Source organism: Miniopterus natalensis, chromosome 13, assembly GCF_054644295.1.
Source record: "Miniopterus natalensis isolate mMinNat1 chromosome 13, mMinNat1.hap1, whole genome shotgun sequence".
In the NCBI taxonomy this organism is placed as follows: Eukaryota; Metazoa; Chordata; class Mammalia; order Chiroptera; family Miniopteridae; genus Miniopterus; species Miniopterus natalensis.
The window spans coordinates 10,284,418-10,299,377 of record NC_142093.1 but is presented as its reverse complement, the minus strand read 5'-3'; the positions used below and the strand labels follow the sequence as shown (position 1 = coordinate 10,299,377).

At 50.6% G+C, this 14,960-nt stretch overlaps 1 protein-coding gene across 2 annotated transcripts in view; it reads left to right on the top strand.

The window, feature by feature from the left end:
* DNMT3A (DNA methyltransferase 3 alpha) overlaps positions 1-12,008 on the top strand; it is a 99,326-nt gene extending 87,318 nt beyond the window's left edge. For both annotated transcript variants that reach the window (XM_087823406.1, XM_087823407.1), the window contains 6 exons: positions 616-706; positions 903-1,051; positions 2,098-2,183; positions 3,892-3,961; positions 4,749-4,867; positions 5,634-12,008. In XM_087823406.1, coding sequence (XP_087679532.1) covers positions 616-706; positions 903-1,051; positions 2,098-2,183; positions 3,892-3,961; positions 4,749-4,867; positions 5,634-5,775 — 657 coding nt within the window. In that variant the 3' untranslated portion in view covers positions 5,776-12,008. The remainder of the gene's footprint in view (positions 1-615; positions 707-902; positions 1,052-2,097; positions 2,184-3,891; positions 3,962-4,748; positions 4,868-5,633) is intronic.
* Positions 12,009-14,960: the final 2,952 nt, after the last annotated feature.

Genomic DNA, 14,960 nt, shown 5'->3' with positions numbered 1-14,960 from the left:
GGCTGCTCCCTGGCTAGTTTCAGGGCCTGTTTTTAGTTGAGCATGTGGGATTGCAGGGAGGTGCCTGTCCACCTGATACTTCTAATGACAGCGCTACCAGCCTCCGTTTCTCAGGGTCTCTGGCGGGGTCTTGACTAGGTGGCCCTTTGCCCTTCCAGTTGTTTATGTCTACCCCTGAGATCACAGACCCTCAGGAATTCTGAAGGGTGTTTGAAGGGCATTCAGATGGCCCAGACACTCTACCCAAAGTACGCAGAGCACAAAGTGCCTTCACCTTCAGCTGTGCGGCTGGGGTCACCTTCCCTCTGAGTAGCTGCTTTTCATGCTGGGAACATGCTGGTTTCCCTGCTGGCCTCAGATTCTCCAGTTCAGTCCCTTTACTTTGTTGTTTAGGAAGCAGCCCAGAGGGCCTCAGTGACTGCCCTGTGGCTGCACAGTGCGTGTGTATTTATGTACACAGTACGTATGTACGAGTGCGTTTGGAGTGAGCGTGCAGAGCAGCCAGGCCTCCTCTCCCCATGTCAAAGTACTTCTGCCAAGGTCACAGGTAGTCCCTCTCTTCCTTTCTGCCTCTGCCCCGGCATCAGGCCCATCACATTGCCTTTGTCCTCCCAGATCCAGGAGTGGGGCCCATTCGACCTGGTGATTGGGGGCAGCCCATGCAATGATCTCTCCATCGTCAACCCTGCCCGCAAGGGACTCTACGGTAGGTGCTGCGCTCGCCCTGCCACCTTCTCAGCCGGTGCTTTTGCACGTAGGTTTCCTACTCGGTTATTTCTGCCCTGGGACGGCTGCTCCCAGTGACCCTGCCCTCCCTTCCCCTCCCCTCCCCTCCCTGTGCCCGAGCCCTACCACTGTCTCTGCAGACAGCCCAGCTAATGGCTTTTTCTTCCGCCTCTCAGAGGGCACTGGCCGGCTCTTCTTTGAGTTCTACCGCCTCCTGCATGATGCGCGGCCCAAGGAGGGAGATGACCGCCCCTTCTTCTGGCTCTTTGAGAATGTGGTGGCCATGGGCGTTAGTGACAAGAGGGACATCTCGCGATTTCTCGAGGTATAGCCAGCACCCTTGGTTTGGCCAGCTCACTAATGGCTTCTACCTTGGACGGCTGCTTTATCCCTGTCTCATCTGCATTGCGGAGCTGGGGACCGGGGACTGGGGACTTCTGCTTTGCAAGGGGCCCGTTTGGGAAGCTCAGGGCTTCCCAGTTAGGGAGAAAGCATTGTTAGAGGCCCACCCCAAAAGAACTAATCATCTCACTCTCGGGAGGTACGTGGGCCTCAGGACTTGAAGGACCTGACTGTTAAAGCGGGCAGGGTGCCCCACTCCCGGAGCTGGGGTTCTGTGTGGCATTTCACGGGGGGAACCTAGGAGATGCCAAAATCGGTGGCTCATCCTCGCTCCTTGGCAGCTGAGACAGATGCTTTATGATATCTGGAAAGGAAACGGCTTATCTCACAGTGTAGGACCCAGCTTGGGTCTGAGCTGGGGGTGAGCTATGCACAGAGAGTTTCTGCAGCCAGATACATCCTTAGGGTGGGTGGTCCAGGAGCTCAAGCCCACGCTCCCAAGTCTTGGGATCAGTAACAGCTGCTGTTCTTACTATAACTGCGAGTTGGTGTCTATCTGGCTCATAATCTGGATGTACAGTGAACATGGGCACACTGGCTGGAACTTTCTTTCACAAAGCCTCTGGGTGAAGTAGAGCTGTGTGGTCCATAATGGTAGCTGTTGGCCACATGTGGTATTTAAATACACATTAAATTCCTCAATCACAGTAGCCTCATTTCAGGTGCTCATGAGCCACCTGCAGTGGGTGGGATGGTGGCTACCGTAGGGATTGGTGCAGATAGAGAACATTTCCATTGCTGTAGAATGTTCCATTGGTCTGTGCTCTTGAAGTTTCCAGTAAGAGCATGTGGAATGTGGCTAGGTTTCATTCTGGCTTTTCCTGGAGGCTTCAGGCCGTCCCAGTGTGTGGCCTCCTCGGAGAGAAGTCGGAGCCTTTGAGGCTTCGGGGCTCTGAACTAGCGGAATTTCCTGGCACTCTTTCATAGTTCTCTCTCGCTCATCGTTAATCTCTCTCCTGTTTTATATAGTCCAACCCTGTGATGATTGATGCCAAAGAAGTGTCAGCTGCACACAGGGCCCGCTACTTCTGGGGGAACCTTCCTGGTATGAACAGGTTGGTGAGAGCTCCCAGGCCTGGGGTGGCTATGGGTTGGGGTCTGCAGCCAGGACGGCCCAGGGAGGGGGCATGAGTGGGCCCTTTTGGGCCAGCCTTCCCCGCTGACCAGCTTGAGGCTCTGCCATGTTCTTGAGGAAGAAGGGGAGTCAGGGTAGAGAAAATACTTGCTGAGAGACCAACAACTAGCAATCGAAATTAGGACCTTTAAAAGTGCTCCCTTTATACAAAGGAAGAATCAGTGTGCTGCTGAGTTATACAGTTGGTTCTCCTATGCTGGTGATGTCTTTAGAGTCAACTGGCCCTTGGTCTCCTGAAGTCAAGCCCTGGAGAAAGGGGTTGGGGGTGGGAAGGAGGTGCCCACGCCCACCCACGTGCTGGTCCCGGATAAAGAACCTTGAAGCAGCCCTGTGCAGGTTCGAGGCCCTACCTCACTTTTCCACACTCAGTTGGCCTCAGGTCTTTTTGCTCTTCATTAGGTTATACAGATAGAGACTTTAATATCCAGCAATGGAGAAAATTTCATTTCTTCAGTGTAATAATTACACTATAAAAAAGGCCTATGAGGACAGAGGAATTCTGGCTGAAAGTGAGCAGTTGAAAAGCAGCATGAGTCCACCCACTCTAGATATCTATTGTGAAGGGAAATTATTTCCAGAATGTTTTGAGCATGGATTTTAAACCTCCTAGGTAATACCTGTAAATTGGAAACATCATTTGATCTGGCCTCAGTTATCTAATCTCCCCCTCTGCCGTTAGCTTAAAATCTAGGAACTTCCCTGGTCTCGTACCTGTTCGCTCAGCAAGACTGCTGTCTTTTGCGAGAGCTTGTTGATGGGAAGGAGGTGGGTCAGTGGGGCAGCTGACCTGAAAACTTTTAAGTGTCCCCCATAAAGTTCCCAAGATGGATGCATGCATTGGAAAAAAGGACTGGCGTATATAGTCCAGCATTTTCATGAAGCCACTAACTCAGTGTCTCCAAACTGACCTCGATCCTAGGGAATTATTCCCACCTGCTTCTCCCAACTCTAAAATTCTAGAACTCTGAGCTTCCGGAAGGGGCAGGGGTACCAGGTCGTACCAAGTAGAGTCGTGTGTGTGTGCCCAAGCATGTGCATAAACAGAGAGGAGTCTGGAGGCACAGTTGGATTGGGGTCCCTGTGGTTCCCATGCTGAGATGGCGAACCTCTCTGTGAAACTTTCATTAAGTATTTCTAAATGTGAGAAAAGGCCTGTGCCAGATGTGATGTTTAGTGATCTGGTCTGCCCTCTGGGAAGTGACACATTCAGTGCCACAGAATTTTAGTCTTCAGGGGACTGTGCAGAATTTGTCTTTTTAACTTTACATTTAACTGCACAGTTTGATGAATTTCATTCAGTGTACCCACCCATGTAACTGTTGCCATAGTCGAGATACACAATATTCTGTTACTCCCAAAGCTTTTAAAACTCATTTAAAATAACTGATATAAAAGTATTTGGGTTTTTCCCCTTCTAGGCAGGTATTAACTGCTTATTTGTAGTTTGAGACCACTTTTGAATTTACCTTTAAGGGTTAATGCTTGGTGGATTTGTGTATGTGCACATATTCTGGGGGAGTTTGAAGGGCTTACACATGGGTGGGAGATAGGATCCTCTTTGCTTACCTGTGTGAGTCATGGCTGCTATGTCACCTTTCTGTGGTCACCTTCTCTTTTCTGCCTCCTAGGCCGTTGGCATCCACTGTGAATGATAAGCTGGAGCTGCAGGAGTGTCTGGAGCATGGCAGAATAGCCAAGGTTAGCCCCAGACTCGGAGCCCTCTGCTGGGTGGTGGAGAGAAAGACAGAGGGCGGGATGAGGTAGAGCAGACACCTGGGCTGTGTGCCCGCCCTCTAGGGCTCTGGGTGCAGCTCGTGTGAGGGGTGTAATCTATGAGGTGATATGGGGTCATTCACGCAGTTGGCCTGAGGGGAGGATTCAGAGGAAGGTCTGGAGGACAGGGAGGGAGATCAAAAGTCCTTGCTGGCTTTCTGCTGCCCTTCTCTCTAAACATCACTTGGTGTCCCATGGGAGGGAGACACTGAGAAACCTAGGTCTGCTAGGGTATTTACATTTTTTGGCCAGGACCTATTGCACAAGCCTCCAGAGCAGAGATTCTCGTGATGTGGAAGCTCCATTTCTCTCTGGAGAAATCTCCTTGAGTGAGTGCACCGGGCATCAGGTTCCTTGAGAGAAGGCGCCAGCATTTGTGTGTCTCTAAGCCTGAGTAACTTGGCATCTTTTTGCCTGCAAGTCACTGCACTTTTGAAAGAAGCAATTATTAGAGGACTCAGGAAGGACAGTGGCTCAAGCTGCCATATCTCAGGTCCTTGGCCAGTGGGATTAGACTAAGGATGGCTGGGTGACTTCAGAGCAGGAAGAAGAGCAAGACGGGGGGTCTGCGGAGGCCCATTGGGAGCCTTCCCCGGCCCCCTGGATAGACCAGGCCTTGTCAGGGTTTGACTCACCAGTCCCTGGCAAGCACCTGGCACACAGCGTAGATGCATGACCAGTCAATGCTCATTCCTCTTTCCTCATCTTCTAGTTCAGCAAAGTGAGGACCATTACTACAAGGTCGAACTCCATAAAGCAGGGCAAAGACCAGCATTTCCCCGTCTTCATGAATGAGAAAGAGGACATCTTATGGTGCACTGAAATGGAAAGGTATCTAAGGCCATGGGCTGTGTGATGTGTTCTGATTGCTGTCCTTGCAGGAGGGGTCTCTGTCTCTCTGGCCAGGCTGGCATCTTCCACAGATGCCACGTGAGCAGTGGGTTTTCCCGGGCATTTCCCAACATGTCCAGTTCATGGGGATGGTCCCACAGTAAGAAGCATCTGGGAATCAGTCGTGGTGCCTTGGGTCCCAGAGCTCCTGCTAGACTCCAGGGAAACACGGTAGCTTCAGGAGCTTCCTTAACTCATGCTGCCCATTTTAGGTACTTTACAAACCAGAAGAGCACAGGACCAGGCAGGCCTTGCATCCTGAGCACCCTGATTTGGTGCAAACTGGGCTCACAGGCTAGATTACCTTCTCATTGTCAGTGTAACTGCGATTTAGCCAGATGAAGAGGCTGTTTACACAAACAGCCCAAGCAGACAGGAACTGGGAACATGTGAAGTCGGGCAAGAGTTTGGCCCCTTTGCAGGGTTTCCTCCTTGTGGGGAAGGTATTAGGGATGTGTAGTTATTGCTTACAGACTTCAGATACCCACTGTGGATCTAAATCTCAGGTGGGGCCTGTCCTGGAGGCGTTTTTCACAAACACTAACTTTGCTTCTACTGTTCGTAAATCTCTAGTCCGCAATTATCTTACTTACCTTCAAATCCACAGAAGGTAGGGGAGTGCCCGAGTCTTGATGACCAAGGACTACAGCTTGCGCAGAACCCCGCGTGCCCGCGCTCACCCCGCCTCTCTGCCTTTTCTCCCCAGGGTGTTTGGCTTCCCTGTCCACTATACCGACGTCTCCAACATGAGCCGCTTGGCGAGGCAGAGACTGCTGGGCCGGTCGTGGAGCGTGCCGGTCATCCGCCACCTCTTCGCTCCACTGAAGGAATATTTTGCTTGTGTGTAAGGGACATGAGGGCAAACTGAGGTAGTGAAAAAACGTTAAACAAACAAACAAAAAACACAAAACACAACAAAACACCAAGAACATGAGGATGGAGAGAAGTATCAGCACCCAGAAGAGAAAAAGGAATTTAAAACAAAAACCAGAGGCGGAAATACCGGAGGGCTTTGCCTTGCGAAAAGGGTTGGACGTCATCTCCTTGATTTTCCAATGTTAATCTTTAGTCCTATTTAAAAACAACACCAAGTTCCCTCTCCCCCCTCCCCCCCTTTTTTTTGGTCAAACCTTTTGTTTTCTACTCTTTTCAGAGGGGTTTTCTGTTTGTTTGGGTTTTTGTTTCTTGCTGTGACGGAAACAGAGGGTTTATTGCAGCAGAAATCATGGTAACAAAAAAATAGTAACAATACCTTGCAGAGGAAAGATAAGAGAGGAGGAAAGAAGGAAATTCTATAGAAATCTATATATTGGTATTGGATTTTTTTTTTTTTTTTTTTTACTATATATCTTTTTGTTGTTGTCTCTAGCCTGATCAGATAGGAGCACAAGCAGGGGACAGAAACTAGAGAGACACTCAGGAGGCAGAGTTCCCTCCCAGCCACTGAGCTGTCTTGCCAGCACCATTCCTGGTCATGCAAAACAGAACCCAACTAGCAGCAGGGAGGCGAGGACACCACACAAGACCCTTTTATACAGTATTTCAGGTGCCTACCACACAGGAAACCTTGAAGAAAATCAGTTTCTAGAAGCCGCTGTTACCTCTTGTTTACAGTTTATATATATATGATAGATATGAGCTATATATATAAAAGGTACTGTTAACTACTGTACAACCTGACTTCATAATGGTGCTTTCAAACAGCGAGATGAGTAAAAACATCAGCTTCCACGTTGCCTTATGTGCAAAGGGTTCTAACCAAGGATGGAGAGAGGGAGATAGCTTGGAGGTGAATTGTCATCAAGGCGGGCTTTTTCCCCTTGGTGTTCAACGAGGTGAAGGAGAATTTGGGAACAGCGTTTCCCTGCTTCTCCCTGCCAAAAAGGGGGTGAGATGAGGTGGTCGGGACCGTGGACAGCTGAGAGCGGGATTCATCCAGGATCACGCAATAACCTTTTGACTTTTTTTTTTTCAAAAAGGAGACTCCCTCAACAAGATGTCAGGATGAGGGGTCTTCATTCCAAGTTTCTCACATTAGCCGATTTGAGGGCTCCTCGTGGTGGGATCAGAAATAATCCAGAGTGTGGGAAAGTGACAGTTCAAACCCCACCTGGAGCAAATAAAAAAACATACAAAACGTACTGGTGCTTTCCTGTCTAAAGTCGCCTTTTGTGTGTTCTTTTATGAGGCCCCACCATCCACCCTCTGTGCACAAGGTGGCTTCCGGCCCTGGAATGTGATGTTTTTGGTCATCTCCAAAGGCTGCAGTTTTATACTGGGAGGCTGACGACACCTTTTGTTATAATTATTCTTATGGTTCTGGTTATAATTATGTTTGTTTTCAGATTTTTTGTTAAGAACACAAAAACCCAACCCCCATTCCCTTTAGGTTTCAAACCAAGGTGCGGGGAGCAGGGTGCTTCTAAGTTAGCGGTGGCCCTGGTGCCCTGGCTCCCTACCCCTCGGGCCAGGTGGGCCACCAGGCGCAACGACAGCTGGGCGATCCGGGAATCTGTCCCCAAGGCCCGCCTTCCGGTGCGTCCCTCTTCTCTTCTACTTCCCCTCCTCTGGAGTCATGTGTGTCAGGGCTGGAGGGAGGACTGGCCGTCTCTCCGTGTGTGTGATTGGAGTGGTGTGTATTTCTTTTTAGTGCTTTGGTCTGATGATAGCTGTGCTCTTACCTCGAGTCAGCAGCACCTGGAGCCCCAAGTGCACAACACTTGGTTTCACTTCCTACCGAGGCAAGCAGCCTGGTGTTGGCGGTAGGCGGGAACGGCATTGGCGGCTCCAGGGTGAGGGCCCAATGGGCAGATACTTGCCTGGATAGATGGAGTGTAGATATGTGGCATATAGAGATATATATTTTATAATGGGAGGGGGGATAGCACCTCCTGGGACCGGCAGTGCCGGGAGGTGTGCTGTCAAGCACATAGTCCCGAGTTCGCATCCCTAGAAACAGGGCCTATGGTGATAGGCGCTATATAAATAGATAGGGTCATGTATAAGAAATATTATGTAGTGGGGAGCGGGGGAAGGGGGCTCAGGATGCTGAGCCTCGGGTCCCGCCGCAGACATAAGCCCCACATCAATCAATCAATCCCACACGCATACGCAGGAACATTTCTATCCCGATGCATAGTGAATGCACACACAGCCGGGGAGCGCCGCTTGCGACTCTTCCCAGGATTCAGGACTTTGTGGAGTCGGCCCTGCAGCTCTTTACCTCTGTTGCCCTGATTGCAGGTAGACTGTCAGTCCCAGAAGTTGCTAGGTGCTGAAGGCAGGAAGAGGAGGAGGATTATTTAGCAGGTGCTCTCCTCTAGCAGGTAGCGTTCTCTCTCTTTTGCCCCTGGTGATGTCAAAAGATTCTTCTGTTAGCAACTGTGATACTGACCTGCAACTCTAGGCACCAGTCAAGTCAGCCCTCAACTCCCCCTACCTATTCTCCCCCCACCAAAATACAGTTCACATCCGGGTCTGTCTTGGCCAAGGGGCTTCCATTTAAAAAAAAAAAAAAAAATGGGACAGTGACCCTCATGTTTTGAATAAAGCAAATTAGTAATTGGTGACAAAATTAAACCGAGGCTTTGAATCCCTTGCTCATTGCTCTGGCTAAGCTCGCAGCCAGTAGCCAGTGTCCTCCTTTTAGGGGTGCTTAGTTCTGGACCCTAATCTACTCATTTCCTTGTCAGATTGGCCCTGAAGATCACACCCAGTTGCTTCCTGCCAGCTCTGTGACATGGTGGCAGGTGGTAATGGTGGGCCCCCAGGGGGCTGGAGTGGCCAGGAGGGGGGGATGCCTTTGCCCCTCCCTCTCTGGAGTCCCTGTACCTGACTGGTGCTCACCCTGTCCCCTTGTGCTCCAGCTGGCTCCATCTCCCTGGCCTGGAGACCACCAGCACCACTCTAGGAGGGCTGGGGGGAGGAGGGCTGTCTCAGGTAGCCCAAGGTGCTCCCTCCCCCACTGGCCAGTGCGCTAAGGTCTTCCCAGCCCCCAGTGTCAGGACAGCCTGGGCCTTCCTCTGCAAACACTCAGCATTTGGGGCTCTCCTAGGCCTTTGTCCACTGCTCATGTGAAGTTTTCCTTTCCCAATGGCTCAAGCCCCACCCCAAGGGGTGGTGTGGGGAAGAGGCTTGGCAGCCAAGGATGTGGCAAGCCTGAGGATTAGCAGGCCAGCCTGCTTGCTCAGAGAAGGTTCACTGGGGCTGATTCTTAAGAGCACTTGTTCCAGCCTAGCAACCTGACGAGGCCCTAGAATGGACTAGGTGCCCCTCGCAGAGATGAGAGTTAACGATCACCAACCAACCTGTGGGGTCAGTCCCACAATAGAACTTGGTGGGTGCAGGGGACCTTGGGAACATGCCCACTTGGCCTTGCCAGGGTGCTCTTAATCTACTCCCAACCATAGGGGCACTTCTGGGGACAGGTCATCTAAAGGGGAGCTGTGCTCCGACAGGCAGAACCATTCAAGGAGTAAGGTGGGGGTGATTGCGCTAGCTGTGGATGAGGCTGAGGGTGGAACAGTGGAACAGGAGAAACCAAAAAGGCCCAGGGAAGATTTTGGGGTATGTTCCCAGTGGGATTTTCTTTCTAAAGAGCAGGCCTGTTTACCCCTGAAAGCGAGGGCTTCTAGAGACTGAGGATGATGCCTCCTTAATTACTGCAGGTGCCAAGTGGACTGTGGTGCCAAAGAGGTCTGGGGGAGGTAGCTGGGGCTCATGCCAGGGTGGCGGAGCCCTTGGTTGCCTGTCTGAGGAGGAAGCTAGTCTCCAACAGGCAGCTGCTGAGCCCGTGGGCCTCAGGCTGGCTGGTGCTAACGCCTTTCCCCGTGGAACCTGCTGGAAAACAGTAAGCTGGGGGAGCAGCATTGGAGGATTTGCTGTTGGCAGATGACATTAGTGTGTTACTATCAGTTTTTTTCTCCAGACCCCAGAACCTTCTTGCTGTTGGACATTCTGTTAGCAGACTTCTCAGGAGAGCATCCAGGACTTCTTAGCTTTTGGGACAGGCTTGGGAGTGGTTGGCTGGTGGAGATGCCTGTGTGATTTTTGGCCGATCATTAAGGTGCAGATGGGGACAGGCAGACCCAGTGGGCAGGAAGACTGTTGGACTTTGAACTAGTCTAACGAAGACAGGCTCCCCGCTCTTCCTGCTTAGCTGGCAATTCTGGGGAAGCCTGGATGGGAGGGAGGCACCATCTCCAACACAGGAAGGTCTGTAACTGGAGCAGAGAGGAACCATCTGGGAAAAATACAGGAAAACTGGAACCGGTAGTCTCCATACCTTTGATTGTATATGTGAAGTGGATCCTAGAGACGTTTTGAACTGTCGCTGTCCTGCTTGGTGCAGAGTTGCTGTGGCACTGGTATCTCTTAGAGGTGTCGTTTTCAGGAAACTTACAGGAGCCCCTTGAGCTGTGGGCTCGGGCCTGGGGCCTGACTGGCACTGAGGTCTGAAGAGGGCAGGGCTCTTTCCCTTGTCAGGGCAGTAGCAGAGCCACGGTTCTGCTGAGAACTGAGTTTCTAGCCACGCCCCATTTTGATCCAAGAGGTAAGGAATCTGAATTTATCATCTGTTGTCCAATCTAGTTGCTCCCAGTCCTTGTGATTAGAGGGGACCCTGGAGCTGTCCTGCCCTCTGGCTGGAAGCAGCTGAAGCCCCTCCTACCCCAGGATGGGACAGGTGTGATGGAGGGCTGGCCATTTCCTGCTGACAAGTGTTTGGAGGCTCTGGGAAGAAAGCATAGGTGAGGATGGACTCCACTGTTCTAGCAGAAGGTCTCAAATCTTTACATCTTGGTAAAGAAAGGCCGGGGTCTTTGGGAAGCGAGGGCAGCCCATCCTGCACCTGTGTGTTGCAGAGACCCAGTGAGGTGGCCTTTGGTTGGTGACCTCTTGCTTCTCGCTGACTCTAGGCAGTGGAGTTTGGGGGAGGGCCGCATACCAGGTCAAACGCAGTGAAGACAAGGATGGAGGGTCCCTTTTCTAGTCTTGACTGGCCAAATTGCCCGGAGGCCCAAGGACTCCTGAAACTGGAAAACTCCCCCCATGCGCTCCCTCGAGGGACGCAGGAGGGCGGCTTTCTCAAACCCCGGTCTAGCGGCCTCCAGCCCGAGCCTGAGGAAATGAGCAGGGATCGAAAGCCTCACCTTAGTCCCATTTCACTTCGCAGACTGATTGGGTTGCACAGCCCTAGAATCCAACAACAACCACCCCAAAAAGAAAATGCCGAAATTCCTTAGAATACGCAGAGGGAGGAGGTGACTCAACAAGGTGCTAAAACATTTTATTAAAAATATATATTGTTAAATTAAGTCTGCTGTCTGGACAATGACTGTTTGTTTTGTTTTCTTGTAGTGGAGTTTAAAAGAGACTATTATTTTACTCTGATATATTATTATTAAAAAGGCATTTTAACTTTGTACTTGAAAACTAAATGAGCGATTTCATGTGTTTTAGCTGAGGCATTGAAGTAGCGGGTGCTTACTTATTTGTGGGAAATCATGTATTCATGCTGAAGAATAAACTCCGTAGCCGATTTGGGAATAACTTTTACTGTTACAGACGATTTCGCTTTGACCCCGTTGGCAGAGCACTTTCACTCCACATTCCACGCAGCTAAACGCAGGACTTCCTCCCCGACCCGACCCTCCCCAGCCCCCTCCTTCCCTTTCTCTTCAGTTCCTCTTTGTTTCTTTCATATTTTTTTTTCCTGGTTCCAGCATCCTTTCACCACTGTATTTTTTTTTAGGGTTGCTTCTCTATTTATTGACAATAATAATGTACATTTCACAGTCTGGTTCTGGGGCATCCGGGCGGGGCACGTGCGAGGGGCCCGAGCGGGTCCCCAGCCCAGCCCCCGGTGTTCTGTTGTATCTCTGTGTGTGATGCTCGTGACATAGCTGTTTATGAAATAATTAAAGAGGTCAATGCGTACAGCAGATGTAGAAAGTCTGTCAGTTCCGCCTTCATCACATTTTTTGTGCCCAGAAGAATATAATAAAGCTCCTTTCTAATGTACTTGTGCTGGAGAACACTTGAATAAATGGACTGTTTTTGTGCAAAAAGAAAAATGGAAAAAGCACCGCGATAATGTCCTTTTGTCTTGCGTCTCCTTTCCCCTGACATGACTGTTCGCAGCCTTCTCCGGAGGGTTAAACACCAGTCCTGGGTCCAGACAGTGCAGTTCCTCTTTAAAATATCGCCTGTCTGAGCGTTAAATAGGGCCTGTAAACTGGGTGGAAAAAAGGACAGTGTGATTGACTTGAGGCTCAAAGATGAGTTATAGTGAGACAGGTTTGCTGGAAAAGCAAATTCTGTCCTGTGCTGAACGATCGAAGTTTTCAGACTGGAGCAGGGAGAGGAGAGGGCTTCATGCCCGTGTCTTGGTCAGAGGAGCCAGAGGGCTTTGGTTTCTCCAACACACAAGGGTGGTCAAGAGGAGACCAGCCGGGGTGGTTAGACAGTCTGGACTGTGTGTGCAAGGGACCCTGGAACGAACCGAGGCGTTTGGCCTAAAGGAAGAGTCAAAAGGTGTTGGCACTGACGGGCAGCCCAGGACGTGTTATTCGGGGTGGGTGCGTGAGGTGGCGGGCCAGCGGGAATGGGCCTATTCAGCCCTGCGTTGGGAAGGCTCCTCACCCCTGGCCAAGGGGGCAAGGGGCCGCCTGGAGTGCAGTGAGCCCTAGCGGGCTAAGAGGTGCTAGACCGCCATTAGGGGTACTGCTGGCCTCCCTTGAGGCCTCAAGTTTGGGTTCCTCTCGCTGCCTGGCCCTGGGAACTGTCTGGCAAGTGCACGGCACCTTGTGGTTTCAAGAGCCCTTTCACACGCAATATCTCCTTCGTCCCCATGACCCTGCCTGACAGTCACTAGTTCGCTGTCCCCACCGTCTATGAGACTGAATTCAAACTTCCCACCACACCTCTGCTGTAAGACCCAAGGCATTCCGTGCTGTTTTTCTGTCCGCTAGTGCCAAGCAGGACCTGCCAATGGTTTCTTCCCCTAACAGAGGGTTATTCGAGTTCTTTCCCACGTTAGACTTGGGGAGAGGTGTAGGACTACACCACTTTGCTGGCAGCTTTGAAAGACATTAAAAGGGGAAATTTTGAGAAAAAGAAAATAGGCTTTTTTCATGGGCACTTTTCTTTACAAAATTGTAAATGTACATTTAACTTTTATCTGACCCTTTTTTCAATATTTTTCAGTGTCGATGTAGAATTTTTTTTAAATGTCTGCATGGCATTTTCTTGTTGGATGTTTGTTTCTATATATATATAATGTGCATTTTATTTTAGCTATAAAGAGAGCTGCAATAAATATCTTTGTGTTGGCGTTTCCCCCTAAATTTTGTATTTTTTCCTTAAGATACAGTCCCAGAAATGAGACTTATTGGGGCAAAGTAGATGAACATTTTGGTCGGTTTCTGACACATTTGCCTGACTTCTTCCAGTGGTCAAAATACATAGTTTATCTTCAACTCTGAAACTCTCAGTTCAGAAAAAAGCAAATATAGTCTTTAGTTTGATCCAATTCAGAAACCTGTGTTAATCCCAGTGGGGAAATAAAGACTTAAGACTTTTGGGGGGAGCAAGTGGTGGAAGGAACACAATTTGGTCACTAAACTTTGAAAATCAGCTCACCTGGCTTGCCTGCCTGGGGAAGACTGGTAAGGGATGGAACTCAGACCGAATCTTAGCGAGACTCTAACTGAAGGTTAAGGAGAAGTGGATGCCCTTTGGCTTTGACAGTCGTGAGTCATCTGAGCTGGGTGTGGGAGGTCTGGTCAGAGCATATAAGAGAGAGCTGCTGAGACTATTTTTGTTAATAAAGACCATCCTGTGAACTTCCTGCATTTAAACAAGGTATCATTTGATGGTGGAGGGAGAGGAAGAGACAGGGAAGGGTCAGGGCTGGGAGGAGTCAAGGCAGTTGTGAAGTGACAGGGTCCACAGCCCACTGAGACTGCCCGGGTGGGTAGTCCCAGGCCCCAGTATGCCCTGGTGGGGAAGAGATCCCACGCAGCACCAGGGCCAGGCTTGTGGGTTCAAGAGAAACTTCCTTGTGTTTGGCAAGGTTGACTCTGGGGTGGAATCGAGGAGGGAGGGAGACAAAAGCCTACTGGGGGCTGGTGGGTGGTGAGGCCAAAACCATACATAGCAGGGCCAGAGGTGGCAGGCATGGGCAGTGGGTGTCATTCCCGGGGGATGGGGGTCAGGGGAGTGGCTGCAGAGAGGGAAAGAAAGTGCATGTTGGAATGGGGCCACAAAGAAGTCATACCCAAGGGTGTTGGGGCTCCCCTGGGACAGTGTCCTGGCTCCAGCCCAAAGAGCCCTTTCTCCTCTCTAGTACACTTTATTTTTTTATTTTTTAAAAATATATCTTTATTGACCTCAGAGGGAGGAAGGGAGAGGGAGCGAGAGAGATATATCAATGATGAGAGAGTCGTCATTGATCGACTGCCTCCTGCACACTCCCCACTGGGGATCGAGCCCGCAACCCGGGCATGTGCCCCAACCGGGAATTGAACCGCATCTCCCGGATCTTAGGTTGATGCTCAACCGCTGAGCCACGCCTGGCTGGGCCTCTCCAGTATGCTTTAAAAGGCCACAGCCATTCACCCCAGTGGCACCTCTTCCTGCTCTCAGCTGGGATCCTATAAGGGGGTGCAGCTGGGTTGGAAGGAAAGTACCTGAAGATTTGGGGTGTTATGGCCCAAGACCTCTTAGAAGCAGACAACCAAAACAGCAGTTTTCACAGCTGGATTCAAGCCTCAGCCAGTCCCTCATGTTCAACCCTGACGTCCCAGGTGCCTGGACTGTGTTGGAAGGAACTACAGCATTTAGAAGTGGTGAATCCGAATCCTCTGCAACCTGGGGCAGGTTCTAGCTACTGGTCTTGAGCCTCTGCCCTCTCACTAGAAACCTGGGTTTTACTTTCTTGTCATGCATGTGGCCTCTGGTGCTCCCAACCCCTGCACGCGTGTGGGGATAGTGGCTGGGTCTGGGGAGGGAAGGAGCCCTGCCTGCAGAGACA